This window comes from Leguminivora glycinivorella, chromosome 9 (genome assembly GCF_023078275.1).
Source record: "Leguminivora glycinivorella isolate SPB_JAAS2020 chromosome 9, LegGlyc_1.1, whole genome shotgun sequence".
NCBI classification, from domain to species: domain Eukaryota; kingdom Metazoa; phylum Arthropoda; class Insecta; order Lepidoptera; family Tortricidae; genus Leguminivora; species Leguminivora glycinivorella.
Genome location: NC_062979.1, coordinates 11,371,883 through 11,386,829, shown reverse-complemented (window position 1 = coordinate 11,386,829; position 14,947 = coordinate 11,371,883). Strand labels below are relative to the sequence as shown.

General features: G+C 37.0%; 2 protein-coding genes across 4 annotated transcripts in view; both read left to right on the top strand.

Moving 5' to 3' along the window:
- LOC125229842 (monocarboxylate transporter 3-like) overlaps positions 1-14,947 on the top strand; it is a 69,894-nt gene that overhangs the window by 21,804 nt on the left and 33,143 nt on the right.
- LOC125229321 lies at positions 3,020-7,664 on the top strand. Of its 3 annotated transcripts, none has more exons than XM_048134128.1 (2): positions 3,020-3,149; positions 6,364-7,664. In XM_048134128.1, the coding sequence occupies exons 1-2, from the start codon at positions 3,144-3,146 to the stop codon at positions 7,390-7,392; spliced, it is 1,035 nt and encodes a 344-aa protein (XP_047990085.1). In that variant the 5' UTR covers positions 3,020-3,143; the 3' UTR covers positions 7,393-7,664. The 3 variants fall into 3 exon arrangements, 2 of the variants coding, with proteins under 2 accessions (XP_047990085.1, XP_047990086.1); XM_048134129.1 differs by having other exon boundaries at positions 7,104-7,158; XR_007177389.1 differs by lacking the exon at positions 3,020-3,149 and adding an exon at positions 4,343-4,565 and having other exon boundaries at positions 7,104-7,158.

The following is a 14,947-nucleotide window of genomic DNA, read 5'->3' as shown; positions in this document are numbered from 1 at the left end:
CAAATCTCCAAACAAACTGACGGTGCCCTATGAATGTCCTTTGCAAAATCAATATATAATAAATAACAACCTGTGTCATCTGGACAACACTCGTGCAAAAAATAAATAAAAACAAACACCGAGCGAACATGAACAGAAATGGCGATGACTGCGATGAGCTTAATAGTAATTCACTGGGCCTTCGTTTTGCGACTTTCGGTTTCAAATGGTTCGCCCTATGCTCCAGACAGTCCAGATTAGCAAGCGATTGGAATGGCAGACCTGAACGTGACACATTGACGCAAAACGGATAAAGCTGAAAGAAAATCTAGGAATTTATTTTCGCTCAAATTTCATAATCACTTGCAGAGTTAGAGTACCTACATATACATTACCTCCTGCTTATATTTATTCTATATCCATAGCGATGCAGACTTGCCTAACGTGCGTAATTTTAGACGGCTACGATATGTTATCTATAATATATATCTGCCTATATAAAACTCGAAAGACCGATTATAGAGGTTTACATACAGATATATATGACACATGCTAGTAATACTAAATTAAAATCGTCTCTTCAATTTATTTTAATGGCAAATCCAGTAATTAGTTCATTGATAAGATTACGTGATCTGTATTGATTTTCGATTACGATAAGAGATATAAGTATATCGAATAAGACTTCGCTACATATCTTTATCAATACTAATTGAATTTTCAACGAAGTGCTTGTGTTGTGCTGTGTTCTGAATCGAATACATTTGTGGTTAAAAAGAATGGTGAGCCAAACTATAAAATAAAAATTATACTTTTAAACATCTACCTATAAGAATATAGTTTTGGTGACAAGGAATTAAAAAAAAAAGTTGTTATTTTTGTAAGGTTAGATAAGATAGATAGTGGAGCAGAGAATTAATGTGGTGTACCTTACTAAAATATATGGATAATTCTTACCATACAATTTTTATATTGTTCTATAAAAAATTTGTAATTTACCTCTAGTAATTAATTACCCACACTGATGTGGGTGTAAGAATAAAACACAGTAATTTATTTACGGACCCAATCATATTATTCCCTACTATTTCGTTAGTGCTAGCTAGGTACTTGGTAAGACGTAATACAATTTATTGATATACTTTATACGAGGGCATAGAAAGTGGGTTTCTGTTTCTTTCTATTATTGCGGCAATTTCTTTCTGAGAAATAATGTTCTTTTGTTTTGGTATTGACTTTTTTATTTCGACCGTAGGCTTGTGCCGTTTCGTTCGTTGATCGGAGCGCTCCTATCTCGTTCAATCGCTCCCACGAACTAGTTCGCTCTTTTAGGTCTTTGCTCATTTAGTTCAGTCAGACCAGCGACCACTACGGTCGGAAAGATCAGAACGAATGGGATCGACTAGTGTCAAAATGATACGAATATTCCACAGACAATAACAATTCCGGGCCGAAAGGTTGTAAGTAACCGAAGCTTAATATGAAAACCTGACGTTTTTGTTTCGCTTTGCTAAATACCTCGCTCCCGGTCGGCGCCGTCACATACTCTTTCTTGATCCAAACCGCTCGCGCTCGCCGATCCTATACTGAACTAAATGAGCAAAGACCGATTCACAGAGCACGGAAAGATTCAGTTCATTTCGGTCATTGATGGGATTTTATTCCTAACAGTTCATAGTTCGTGAACGACACAAGCCTATTCGACCGCTCTTTGCAATGGCTTCACCCCCGTTGTCGGTACAACAGTTAAATTGGAAATTTTATCATTCAATCTTTTTTTTTTCATTTATTTATCTTAAAAGTAGTCATTATAGTTCATTTTAACGCCACGAAATATTCTGTTTCTACGAGTATAATTAAAACTAGACACATAGACATAGACATAGACATTTTATTAATAATATTATAAATATTACACGTTCATCAATAAAATTATTTAACAGCAATTAAATTAAGATTATTACAATTTCAGTCTAGTTATAATTTCGAATTTTTAATTGAAAGATGCATTCATTGATTATATTACATATGATATGTTATTTAGATTTGTTAATTTGATTTTATACATAATTATTATTTTATTCTAATATAAGTTATTTGGTAGGTCAAAGAAATCTTTTATGTCATAGACGGAGTATTCTAAGAGCCACCTTCTTAACTTTTTTAAAAATTGGTGGGTACTGCCTGCATTTTTTATTTCTGCTGGTAGTTTGTTGAAGACTCTAGGTCCTATGTGAGACATGATTTTAGACGACTTAGTCAGTTTGGTAGTATGAGTTTGGAGTTGATTTTTCGAGCCCTGTCTGGTGCGAGTGATTTTTTTGAACGGGTAAGAGGTCATAAGTTGACAATCACTGGCGTCGTCTAAATTAAGTTTAGTTAGACACCAAACATAGTTTTACACCTATAATCAAAAGCGGTCACGAGTGTCTGGCACACAGGAGCCTTCAGCATGTTTTCAGAATTCAAACTATTATAATAATTTTTCCAACTATATAGCCAAACTAAAGCTTGCATAAACGCTATGGCCATTCAGGCCTGAAATCTAATATCTCGCGCAGTTCGCGACAGCGCGGCGCTAATCAATTAGAGGCAATCGACATCACGTGCGGGGCGCCACAATGGAGCACGTTGGCTACCGTCTGAAAGGGAAAGGTTTTGTAGTTGATACAGTTTATATACGTAGACCTCTTCGTCGCATTGACCATTGTAGCATTACAATGCTACAGCATAGTACGTATAGTAGTTGTATATAAAGATCAACATCATAACAGAAAGGCGTCGGACGTAATAATTATATTTCCTAGCTTCATTCTTAGCGATTTTGTTTACATGTTGTAGCTGGGCTCCACGTCACAGCCTTGCACGGATATTTAAAGTAGGGAGGTTTAAAAATCCCCTACTGGCAACACTCCTCAGTTCCCCGATCCATACCGTGTATCCCGATATTCATTCTGTGCTTCCGTGCTCATAGCCTTCGCACGTCACACGATTTTATTAAAAAAAAAAAAAAAAAAAAAAACTTAGCTGGTTGTTATCAACCATGTCGAAACGAAAAATGTGTGAAGAAAATGACGACATCAGGAGGAAGATTAAATTACTGGAATTACAATTACTACGAAATTCCAAGCGACAAAGAATCATGATTCATTCTGATCACGAAAATGAAGGTGAGTTTGTCAATAACCTACCCTCAAAAAATATTTTTTTCTTTTTATATGTTACGATACCCTCATAATGGTGATATTTTATTTTTTATATTATACATATCGTATAAAGTAATTTGTAATGATGTTAAGTGTGTAAGTAGCTCGTAAGCTACACAAGCCTGCACATATTGAAATTGCTAGTGTTCACTCGTGATGCGAGACGCCAACTGGGCCATCTCTTTCACGCAAAAATGTCCAATTATGATGCGAGACGCCAACAGGGCTATCTCTGTCATATATTTTAAATGATTAATCCCTACTTTGTATGTGTGATGCGAGACGCCATCAGGGCTATCTCTTTCACAAAATACATACAGAACTGATGTCGCATAACGCGTATTAAGACAGACTAATTGTTTTAGGATCAGATAGCGATGTGTCAGAAAACCTCGATCGAGGTGATTTATGTGCCTTCGCATCCCCGCCGCGCGTCGCGCGGGGCCCGGCGCCCGCGCCCACTCCCGCGCCTCGACCGCCATCGTCTCCCGCGCCGCCGCCGCCGCCACCCGCGCCCGCGCCGCCAACTGTCACTAATGCGCCTTCGACTTCTGATCCTGTGAACACACAAGACTCTACAGATCTCGATGATGAGATTCTAGAAGTGTTAGGCGACGCACCGAAATCAGAAATAAAAATGGGGAAACCGACACATAAAGATTTAGCATCGAGATGGCAAGAGATTCTAGATAAAGGGTTAGTCAAAGAGACTAAAGATAAATTAACTGAATCCTATCTTATTCCTGAAAACTGTGATTTATTAGTTGCGCCATTGCTGAATCCGGAAGTGAGAACGGCGTTAGCGGAAAATCTGGTAAAACGAGACAACGCCATTATGATGAAACAAAATCAGATCGCCATAGCGATTGCCGCTCTTAATCAAGCGGCCGAGTTAATAATTGCTAAAGAACAACACACCAAGATCTTGAAACCGATTAGCGACGCTTGCAGGCTCCTGTGTGATAGCCACTGTTCGGATACTAAGACGAGGCGCGGATTCGTCATTTCAGCGATTAACCCTGATATGAAAGATGTACTTAGCGAAACCAAGCGCAACAAGTTTTTGTTTGGAGATAATGTATCCGAGAAATTAAAATCTGCAAAAACAATAAAACAGTCCGGAGCCGACCTGAAACAAGCAAAATATTTTCGTTCCAACAAATTTCACATAAATAACTTCGTGAAAACGGATCGTTACAATGGCAATAATCGTTTAAACTGGAAGACGACGCCTCGGAAAATAAGGCCGAAAGCCGACTACTCGTACAGCGGGAGGAGTCGCCAGTCGCAGCGCAGCGAGCCACGCCACGGCCACGGCTCTCAACGACGGGGGACCGCGGAGCGCCCGGCCTGGAGGAGCAGGAGACGATAGACGCAGAGGTAGCGTACGCCGGCCGGCTTCGATATTACTTGTCACAGTGGGAACAAATCACGGACGATCAGACAGTTTTATCATGGTTACAAGGATATAAAATTCCATTCACTTGTACACCTTTTCGTCCTGATGCTCCAAGTGTTTATCCGAAATCAGATACTGAGCATACTGAATATTCTAAAGCAATAGGGTCATTGTTAAAAATGCAGGCTATCTCAGAATGTGATCACGTAGATAACGAATTTTTATCAAGCATATTTCTTGTTCCAAAACCAAATGGCGACAAAAGGTTTATTTTAAATTTAAAATGTTTAAATAAATTTATAAAACCTCAACATTTTAAAATGGAGGATTATAGGACAGCGTCAAAACTAATAACCAAAAATTGTTTTATGGCATCTATTGATTTGAAAGACGCATATTTTTTAATCCCTGTACATGAACATCACCAACGGTTTCTTCGGTTTAAATATAACAATAAGTTATATAAATTTAATGTGAAGTACATTAAATTGGTTTATGTACTGTTTTCACTTAACTGTTTAAACCTGTTATAGAAAACTTGAGATCGAATGGTTACATGTCAGTTATCTATCTAGACGATATACTTTGCTTTGGTAGAATTTACTTAGAATGGCAGGAGAATGTAACTTTTACTAAAAATATGCTTGAAAATCTTGGGTTCATAATTAATGTTGAGAAAAGCTGTTTGGCACCAAAACAGCAATGCAAATTCTTAGGATTTATATTTGATTCAGTGAACATGACACTTAGTCTCCCGGAGAATAAGAAAGCTAAAATACTAGAACAATCAATTAAGTTTAAATCACTTAAAAAATGCAAGTTACGCGACTTTGCCGCGTTTATCGGACTCCTGACATCCGCCTGCCCAGCCGTCCAATATGGATGGCTGTACACTAAACAATTTGAAAGACATAAATATCTTTGCCTTTTAGAAAACTCAAATTACGATCAAGTAATCTCGTTGCCTAGTAAATTTAAAGATGATTTTAATTGGTGGATTGACAATGTAGGTTCCAACAATCCCTTTAGATTTAACAAATTTAAATTGGAGATCTTTTCAGACGCTTCTTTAAGCGGATTTGGAGCATTTTGTAATAGTCAGGAAGTTTACGGTTTTTGGAAAGATAATGAAAAAGACATGCATATTAATAGCCTAGAATTAATAGCTGCCTTTTTAGGTTTAAAGACATTTGCAAAACACGTGTCAAATTGTGAATTGTTACTAAGGATTGATAATGTTACTGCCATTTCTTGTATTAATCGCATGGGCAGTATTCAATACCCACATTTAAATAGCATATGTCGCGACATCTGGCAATGGTGTGAAGACAGAAAAATAATACTATTTGCGTCTTATATAAATACTCATGAAAATATAGAGGCAGACCATCTTTCGCGCAAAAAATTTACTGATACAGAATGGGAGTTATCTGATGATGCTTTTCAAGTGATTGTAAATACCTACGGCTATCCTACAATAGATTTGTTCGCTAGCCGAAGCAACGCTAAGTGCCGCCGGTATGTGTCGTGGAAGAACGACCCAGACGCCTGGGCAGTAGACGCATTTACAATCACGTGGAATAATACCTTCTTCTACGCATTTCCACCTTTTTCCATCATATTAAAAATCTTACAGAAAATTATATTAGATAAAGCCGTAGGAATTTTGGTTGTGCCATATTGGCCTACTCAGCCCTGGTTTCCAATTTTGAGAAAAATTGCCACGTCGAGTTTCATACATTTTGAACCAAATCCTAACTTGTTAAAATCTCCTTTCAGATTGTCCCACAACTTGAACAAGACGCTTACATTGGTTGCCGTGAAATTGTCCGGAAATCGTTATCACAGAAATTATTGAACGATACGTCCATAGAGATTATAATGTCATCCCTTTCAGAAAATACTTACAAGCAATATGACAGTTGTTTAAAGAATTGGTTAATTTACTCTAATAATCATTGTATAAATTATTTGAAGCCGTCTGTTACCGATGTTATAAATTTTTTAGCATTTATTTATGAAAATGGTGCTCAATATGGTACAATAAATTCGCATAAGTCTGCGATTTCTTTGTTGTTAGGTCCGGCATATCTAGAAGACGAGCGAATTAAAAGATTCATGAAAGGTGTATTTCGTCTAAGACCGACTGCCCCTAAATATGATTTAACTTGGGACCCTGGTATTGTTCTTCGTTATTTATCAAATAAAGGGCCGAATGATTCACTTGATTTAGAAAATTTATCAAAAAAGTTGTCAACATTATTGGCACTTGTAACCGCACATAGAGTGCAAACTTTGACCTTGATTAAATTAAATAATGTTAGTATTATAGATAATACAGAGGTCTTAATTAGGATACCAGATCTAATAAAAACATCCCGCTTAAATTCAACACAACCTTTATTAAAATTGCCATTTTTTGATCAAAATCCAAATATATGTCCAGCGAGATGTTTGATTTCTTACATTAACAAAACCAGGTCTCTGCGGTCAGGTGATCATGACAATTTATTCATTAGTTACAGAAGACCTCACTCGAAATTATCATCCCAGCGACTAAGCCATTGGATTAAGGACACACTAAAACAGAGTGGTTTAGATACCACCATATTCGGTGCACACAGCACCCGGCACGCGGCTACATCCAGAGCCAACTCGCTCGGCATAAACTTAGATGTGATTCGAAAAACGGCGGGTTGGACTCCGTCCTCCTCCGTGTTTGCTAAATTCTATAATAGGGAAATTGCAGTCGACCACAAAAATCAATTTGCTCAAGCAGTTCTGTCTTGTACTTCACACACTAATTAAAATTGTTTAATAATGCTAAATATAAATAAGATACCTAGTTTATTTTTTCGTTTCGAAATAAAATGTTGAAATATTTTTTCTTTTTTGTATTAATATTATTTCTCTCAACATCTACAACATGTAAACAAATCGCTAAGAATGAAGCTAGGAAATATAATTAATGATCAAACGAACTTACCTGTACGTGAAGTTCGATCATAATTATATGAGTAGCTTCATTCGACGCGATTATTAATAACCCTCCCAATAAATTCCCACCCCATAAAAAAAAAAAAAAAAAAGCTTTTAACGAATATGAATATCGGGATACACGGTATGGATCGGGGAACTGAGGAGTGTTGCCAGTAGGGGATTTTTAAACCTCCCTACTTTAAATATCCGTGCAAGGCTGTGACGTGGAGCCCAGCTACAACATGTAAACAAAATCGCGTCGAATGAAGCTACTCATATAATTATGATCGAACTTCACGTACAGGTAAGTTCGTTTGATCATTAATTATATTAGGCTTCATCCAGGGATCCGCACAACGACCGCTCGGTCTTGTGCTCTGAGCAAAATTTGAAACTTTCATTATTGCAGTAAAAATAAAAATAACTCCAGTCCGTCTTGTCTAAAGCCGTGATAAGAAAAACCGGCTGGCCATAGGTACTTACATCGGTTAAAAGGAAAAGGTTTTGATTTGACGTAGCTGGTGCGCGTCGAATATTTAAAATGAAATGAAATGAAATATTTATTTTCCAAGTAGGCATATTACAATGCGCATATGAACGTCAAATAAAGCTACGCTGGCTCTAACCCTACGCCTCAGCCTCAAGAAGATTTCAGTCCCCCCTCAGTTGGGACTGTTGGGAGGGGGTATCCACTATGGGACCGGCAAGAAACTCGGCATTTAGTTGCCTTTTATAATTTAGGCTCAGTATACAATAATAACACAGTCTGAAAGGGAACGGCCTGGACATAGTCGATACGTGTCACATGTAGAACTCGCATGCAATTACAGAAAAAAATAACCCTCGTCTGCTCGCAGCCCTGACTCATGTGAGTGGCTTTTTCAGGCTGTGGGTATGTACCCACAGCCTGAAAAAGGTTTTGACGTACATGTGGAACTCGCAAAATTGCAATTTATTTATGTCGACAATCGGTCACGTTGCCCGCCGCCCAGACTTATTAAACTAACGGCCTGAAAGGGAAAGGCTTTGACGTCGATACGCGTCACACGCAGAATCCTCACAAAAATTGTTAGAAACGATCGTGGGCACATGGTTACAGTGTCCACTATTAACTGCTGACTGGTACTCATCGTTCAAGTTATGTAATTTTGTATCGCTAATAAATTTTAAAATCTACATAAAAGAAAAACAAATGCGATACGTAAGGTATATAAATGTCTCCTGGATTGCAATTACTGCTTATTTGGTGCGATATGTGAGGCATATAGGCACACCAATAGCGAGACATTGATGAAAGAAGTTTTGCTCGGTTTATGGCTTATCTAGCCGGACATTATTTTGTAAAAGCTTTACATGTTTCTCTACAATCTGTAGTTAAAATTAATTGATTTTGAAATTGAGAGAAAGGTCATCTAATAAGACCGTTTTCGCGTATCAACACGGGATCTGTTAGATGCCCTCAGACCCACTATTCACCCTGTATTTTTTGCGAGGACTAACCAAGCGATTTGGGTCAGCTGTATTCAGATTTTTCGTGGCGCAGGCCACTCACATTCCAACCATGTCCATCTTTACCTACCTGCGCATAGTTTTAAGGGAAAATTCGGATGATGACTGCAGCGATGCTGCTGCCGCGTTGCAGTCGCAGGATTGCATCGTCATCCTTCATTGCCTTGTTGACGCGATTGAATAGTTTAATATTACAATATATACAATATCAAGGAAATGTATGTGGCGAATAAGCGAAACTAACCATTTGAAGTACACCTAAAAGCAATCAGATATTTAACTCTGAGATAGGTTCTGAATCATGCCATTATTTTATGTTTTACATAAAATATATATTCATTGTATTCACACAAGGTATCGGTCTAAATCCTTGGATGACATTTACTAACCCGGTCGGGTTCTAGGCTGAAATGCGAACACTTTTTGATGTAAAGAAATGTCGTGTGTCGTCTAGTTGCATACCCATGAGTAACATGACCTAGTTTTTCAAGTAGGATTGTTCAAAAAGGTTTTGACGTTTTCCTTGCGTCTCACGCTTTTTACATTTATCAAATACTATACTATACGAATATTACAACTGTGATATAGATTGTAATAGCTTTGCATCAGGCACATGACCTGTACTGTTCAGTGTTCACTGATTTTTAACGACAGAAACTGAAAATAATTCGTTTATTAGCCCTACCACTTCAAGAAGCAGTAGATATTTTTTATTAGTTTTACTCAATAAGTAATGTCTAATTCAGGAAGATTCCTTTGAGCATAAATAACAAAATCCGATACTACTATTGTAGGTAACTTGGCCAATATGATTATTCCCTTTAGTGCTTACAGGCTAATCTAACTGCTTTTGACTGGCGTTAACTCGATTTTCTTAGTAAAGTTCGATAAATAAAGGAATATTATTAATGTTGGACACTATTTGTTATGCTAATAATGTATCAAGAATCGGTGTTAAAAGTTCATTAGACTTCGTTGCTTTGTTTTCGATTAGTACCTACTTTTTGTAACGATTTCGTGTTTTTATTTAACTTCAATATAAGTTAACTGATCTAATAGTAACAATGATTCTTAATTGGGTTAGAGACAAATCAGTGAAACATCCAATACATTTTGTGAAAAGTCATAATTTCTTACATTTGTCGACGGTCGTTATTTTTCATACTTTACTTACATTTGTTAACTTTGTGACACCACAACATTTCAGCAGCATATTGCAGTTTCAGGCTCTTAAAAAAATATTCAAGCATTTTAGCAGGTGAAAAAAAAATCATGTCATCCAATAACTACGTTACAACAAATTTCGAAATTTTGGACACACGGTTTTAAGGACCAGCAATTATTAAAAATTTGTCACGTTCTTAGAACTGTGCAAATATGTCGTGTTAGATGTATTTTCGCTTCATTGTGCATTGTGTCGTGCATGTCGAGGAAACTAGAAGGATAACTTAACCAGAAGTGACCTTAGGCATGTCAATAAATAACTAACGTGTGAAAAATACAACATTGCTGTACTTTGTACAGCCAATGCGGAATCTTGTGATTCCTGGCGCTTTACTTGCAGTGCCGCAGTCTCAGGTTATGTAAACCGCAAACACTTTGGAGGTCAGTTTGTGTTTCGCATTTAAAAATTTCCGCCTTATATGGAACGCGGGAAGGGTATATAATTACTTATTTACCATGAGTAATTATCATAGTATTATCATTAACGTCAGTTTACTATAAAAGGATCGATACATACCTATCAGTGGCGGCTGGTGAAAATTTCTGTTAGGCAACACTGAGCAAAAAGAAACCTACTTTTACATTAGGTACTTTACTAGTAATAAATTTTAGGCAAGCCGGTGGGAATCGGCTTGTATGGATCAGCCGCTGCTGATACCTATATGAATAAATACTGTACTTTGCCTCAACTTCTGCTCAAGTGTCATTATTATTTACCGCTTTTTAAACACGTGTAAACACACTATAGGAGTAATACTTATACCTATAGGCATTTACTGTTTAATTTTATCAGACAACTGCAAATCTAAGCCAATTGATATTATTTACATTGTTTTAAGAGGATACTTATTCGTTTCTTGCCATTTACAATACCTATTAATAATGTTTTTGAATTGCTGAAGTCATCATTGGTTTCTTACTAATTTAAGTCTATTTGTTACTCATTATTCTATTTGCACTTCTGCATCGCTTCATACATACATACATACATACAATCACGCCTGTATCCCTTAAGTGGGTAGGCAGAGCACATGAAACTACACAATTGTCAGTGCCACTCTTAGGCAAATAAGGGATTGAAAGAAAACGAAACCGTGACATTGCAATGACAGGTTGTCAGCCTCTCGCTTACGCCACAATTTAACACATATCTCTCAGTCGACTTCTACGAGACCTACGGGAACAAAGGGGGTGGTGAAATTCTTAACCCATTACCACACGGGGGCTTCACTTCATTTCATATATTAGCAAACCCAAGTCGGACATATTATATACGTTATTTATGTAAGATAGGATTTACGAAACACGAAACGAAAATTCTTATGAGTCTCACAGGACCTATCCATATGGAACATTTATCCTCCGCATTCCAACTATTTTCTAACTTATTTATACCGAGTATGCCAAGGAAGATAAATATTGTAATTATTACGAGCTATCGAACAGGAAGCCTTAGACGATAGATATCTTGAACGTTCGATTTACAAAGTAAATTGACGTTTGTCTTAGCACAGTCGATAAATTGTTGGAAATATCTACTGCTATTGTATTAATATGCGAATGATCTGTTCCCGACAAAGAACAAGTGGAAACTTCTGGAACTGGAACATGTAGGTTATCGATTAATAATGATAACAGTGGCCTGGTACTGCATCCGTTGTTCTGTATGATCCTTGCATCATTGAAAACCTCTATTGTAGTTTGGAGCAATCGTATCGACGCTTCTTTGTTCACGGAGAAAAAATCTTTTACTCCGTCACAAAAAAAAAACCGGCCAAGTGCGAGTCGGACTCGCGCACCGAGGGTTCCGTACAAACCTGCATTTGATATGAATTTCAACTTGATAGCTCTACGCGTTCATGAGGAAAAAAGTAATAAGTTTATATTTATTAAAAAATATATATTTTGTAATGTAACTAAAAATTTAAGGTTTTCGGAATTTTTCCTTTATGTGTGCTATAAAACGTTGCTTCATGCCAAATTTCAAGAAAAAAAGTAGATAGATGAATTTTGTGACTATAAAATCGTGCTTCATAGATACTGCAAGATAGATTGCTCCTGCGGAGTAAGGAGTCCAGGGTGGTCCAGGCGATCTAGCACAACTTGGCTTCGCCATACAAGTTGATACGACTTTCAAGTATGGAATTGCGCGCGAGGATGCAAGTTATGCTAAGTCATATTATTAAATTAAAACGGGACTTAATCGCGTAAAACTATGCTAAGTCGCCAGGCACGTAGCAAAACAAAACATATGAAACGATGTTAAAGTCGAGAAAATGCATGGAAACCAAACAGGACGGGACGATTGCTTTTACTTGATTATTTTATAGTTTATACCTAAGCACCCACTGCACCTAGCTGTATATTTTCGTTTCAAAGTCCTAATTTATTTATAGAGTACATATGTCATGGCCACACGAAGCCATTGTTATTAGACACCAACCACAAAAACGCTAATACGTGAAGGCTGCGACATTGACAATGACCGTGAGGCGTGAGCCCAGGTACGTCGGCCTCGGAAGTTGCTCTACACTTTAGGACTTTGTCGCTGTAAGCTGTAACACGCTATATGCTGCGAAAGGTTGGGTTGGGTATGGGGTTCTATAATATGACAAGGTACAATGTACTAATGGGTTTTGCAACTTTTTTATACAGCTTGATTTGAACTACAAGATAAGCTCTAGAAATGATGTAGTACGCATATTTCAAGAGTCAAAAGTGACGTTGATGGTAACAAAAACGTCCATTATTGACATTGACATTGACATATCCGATCTAGAGTTTAGGGCACTTGTTTAGTAGGTACTATACTATTAAATTGTTTGATAAGTGAAACAAAAAAAATGGAATAAATTTAAGTTCTACAGTCATTATGAATTTGATTTACCTAAATTGCGTGAGGATTTCAATTAAATTTAATGGATGCTCGTTACTTAAAAAGTAAACCAATTAGTTAAATGTATTATTTCTGATACATTTGTATGGTTATGTACCATGTACCTCTACCTAGTTACCTACGTACGTCTACGTACTACAGTACGTATACGCGCGTGTTTGATTAATTCCTATGTAAATTAGGTCAATACATAATTACATATTGCACTGTTCATATACTAAGTGTTATTTTCCGCAAACACATGCGTGGGATTAGGGGCCTTGCAAATAAATACATACATCATAGAAAACTATAGCCATAAAACCGGCCAAGAGCGTGTCGGGCCACGCTCAGTGTAGGGTTCCGCAGTTTTCCGTATTTTTCTCAAAAACTACTGAACCTATCAAGTTCAAAACAATTTTCCTAGAAAGTATTTATAAAGTTCTACTTTTGTGATTTTTTTCATATTTTTTAAACATATGGTTCAAAAGTTAGAGGGGGGGGGACGCACTTTTTTTTCCTTTAGGAGCGATTATTTCCGAAAATATTAATATTATCAAAAAACTATCTTAGTAAACCCTTATTCATTTTTTAATACCTATCCAACAATATATCATACGTTGGGGTTGGAATGAAAAAAAATGTCAGCCCCCACTTTACATGTAGGGGGGGTACCCTAATAAAACATTTTTTTCCATTTTTTATCTTTGCACTTTGTTGGCGTGATTGATATACATATTGGTACCAAATTTCAGCTTTCTAGTGCTAACGGTTACTGAGATTATCCGCGGACGGACGGACGGACGGACGGACGGACAGACAGACATGGCGAAACTATAAGGGTTCCTAGTTGACTACGGAACCCTAAAAAATGGGTAATCACAGGTTTCGTACAAAAAATAGGTCAACCTTATGTGGGTCGCGGAGCCAATTGAGAGGAATTGAAAAGAGGGCGGTGAAGAAAAGTAATGAAATGGATATCCTTGGGTATCTACTTAGGAATCTATTTAGGAATATCTTACACTATCGAGTATGATAAGATAATAAATTTTAATCAATTGCCGGTGGTTCTTATGCTATTATTAAGCGAAAATAATCTTAGTGCTTTTATAAAACCAAAAACACAGTTGGTTTCGTATACACACCTAAAACTTAATTTAACACCTTTCAATTTATTTAAGTACCTGGGGCCCGTTTCTCGAAAAGGTACAAGCCTTGTATTACAAGTGTGTTTCCATGACAACCCATACGATTTGACAGTTCGCGCACTTGTAATACAAGGTTTGTACCTTTCGAGAAACAGGCCCCTGAACGTTAATTTCGGCTCTATCAAGGAAAGAAATCCAATAAATTTTAATACGTAAGTTTATAAAACCGAAATTGCAAAAAGACCTTCATAAATTGGGCTTTGTCATCATAAAACGATCAAATAGGGCGACCTTTGTCATCCTTATCATGATTACTGATATTACAGATTTTGATTTATACCTAGCTACAGTTCTACGAATGGAGACGGCAAATCGTTACGAATTACCATTTTACGGCAAAATTCGCCAAACTTAACGATGGAACAATAAAAACAAGAATATGTATAAATAATTACGAGTTCCGTGACGCAATGCTCTCAAATTTATGAATCGTTGACTTTGATGATGTATTAAAATCAAGCCCACTTCATTGTTATTGAGTCGATGAGATCACTCCTGTTTAGGGGATTTTCCGGAGCAAGGCCGTTATCGAAGGGAAATTGAGTGATGGTGTTCGTGCGTTTTTTTT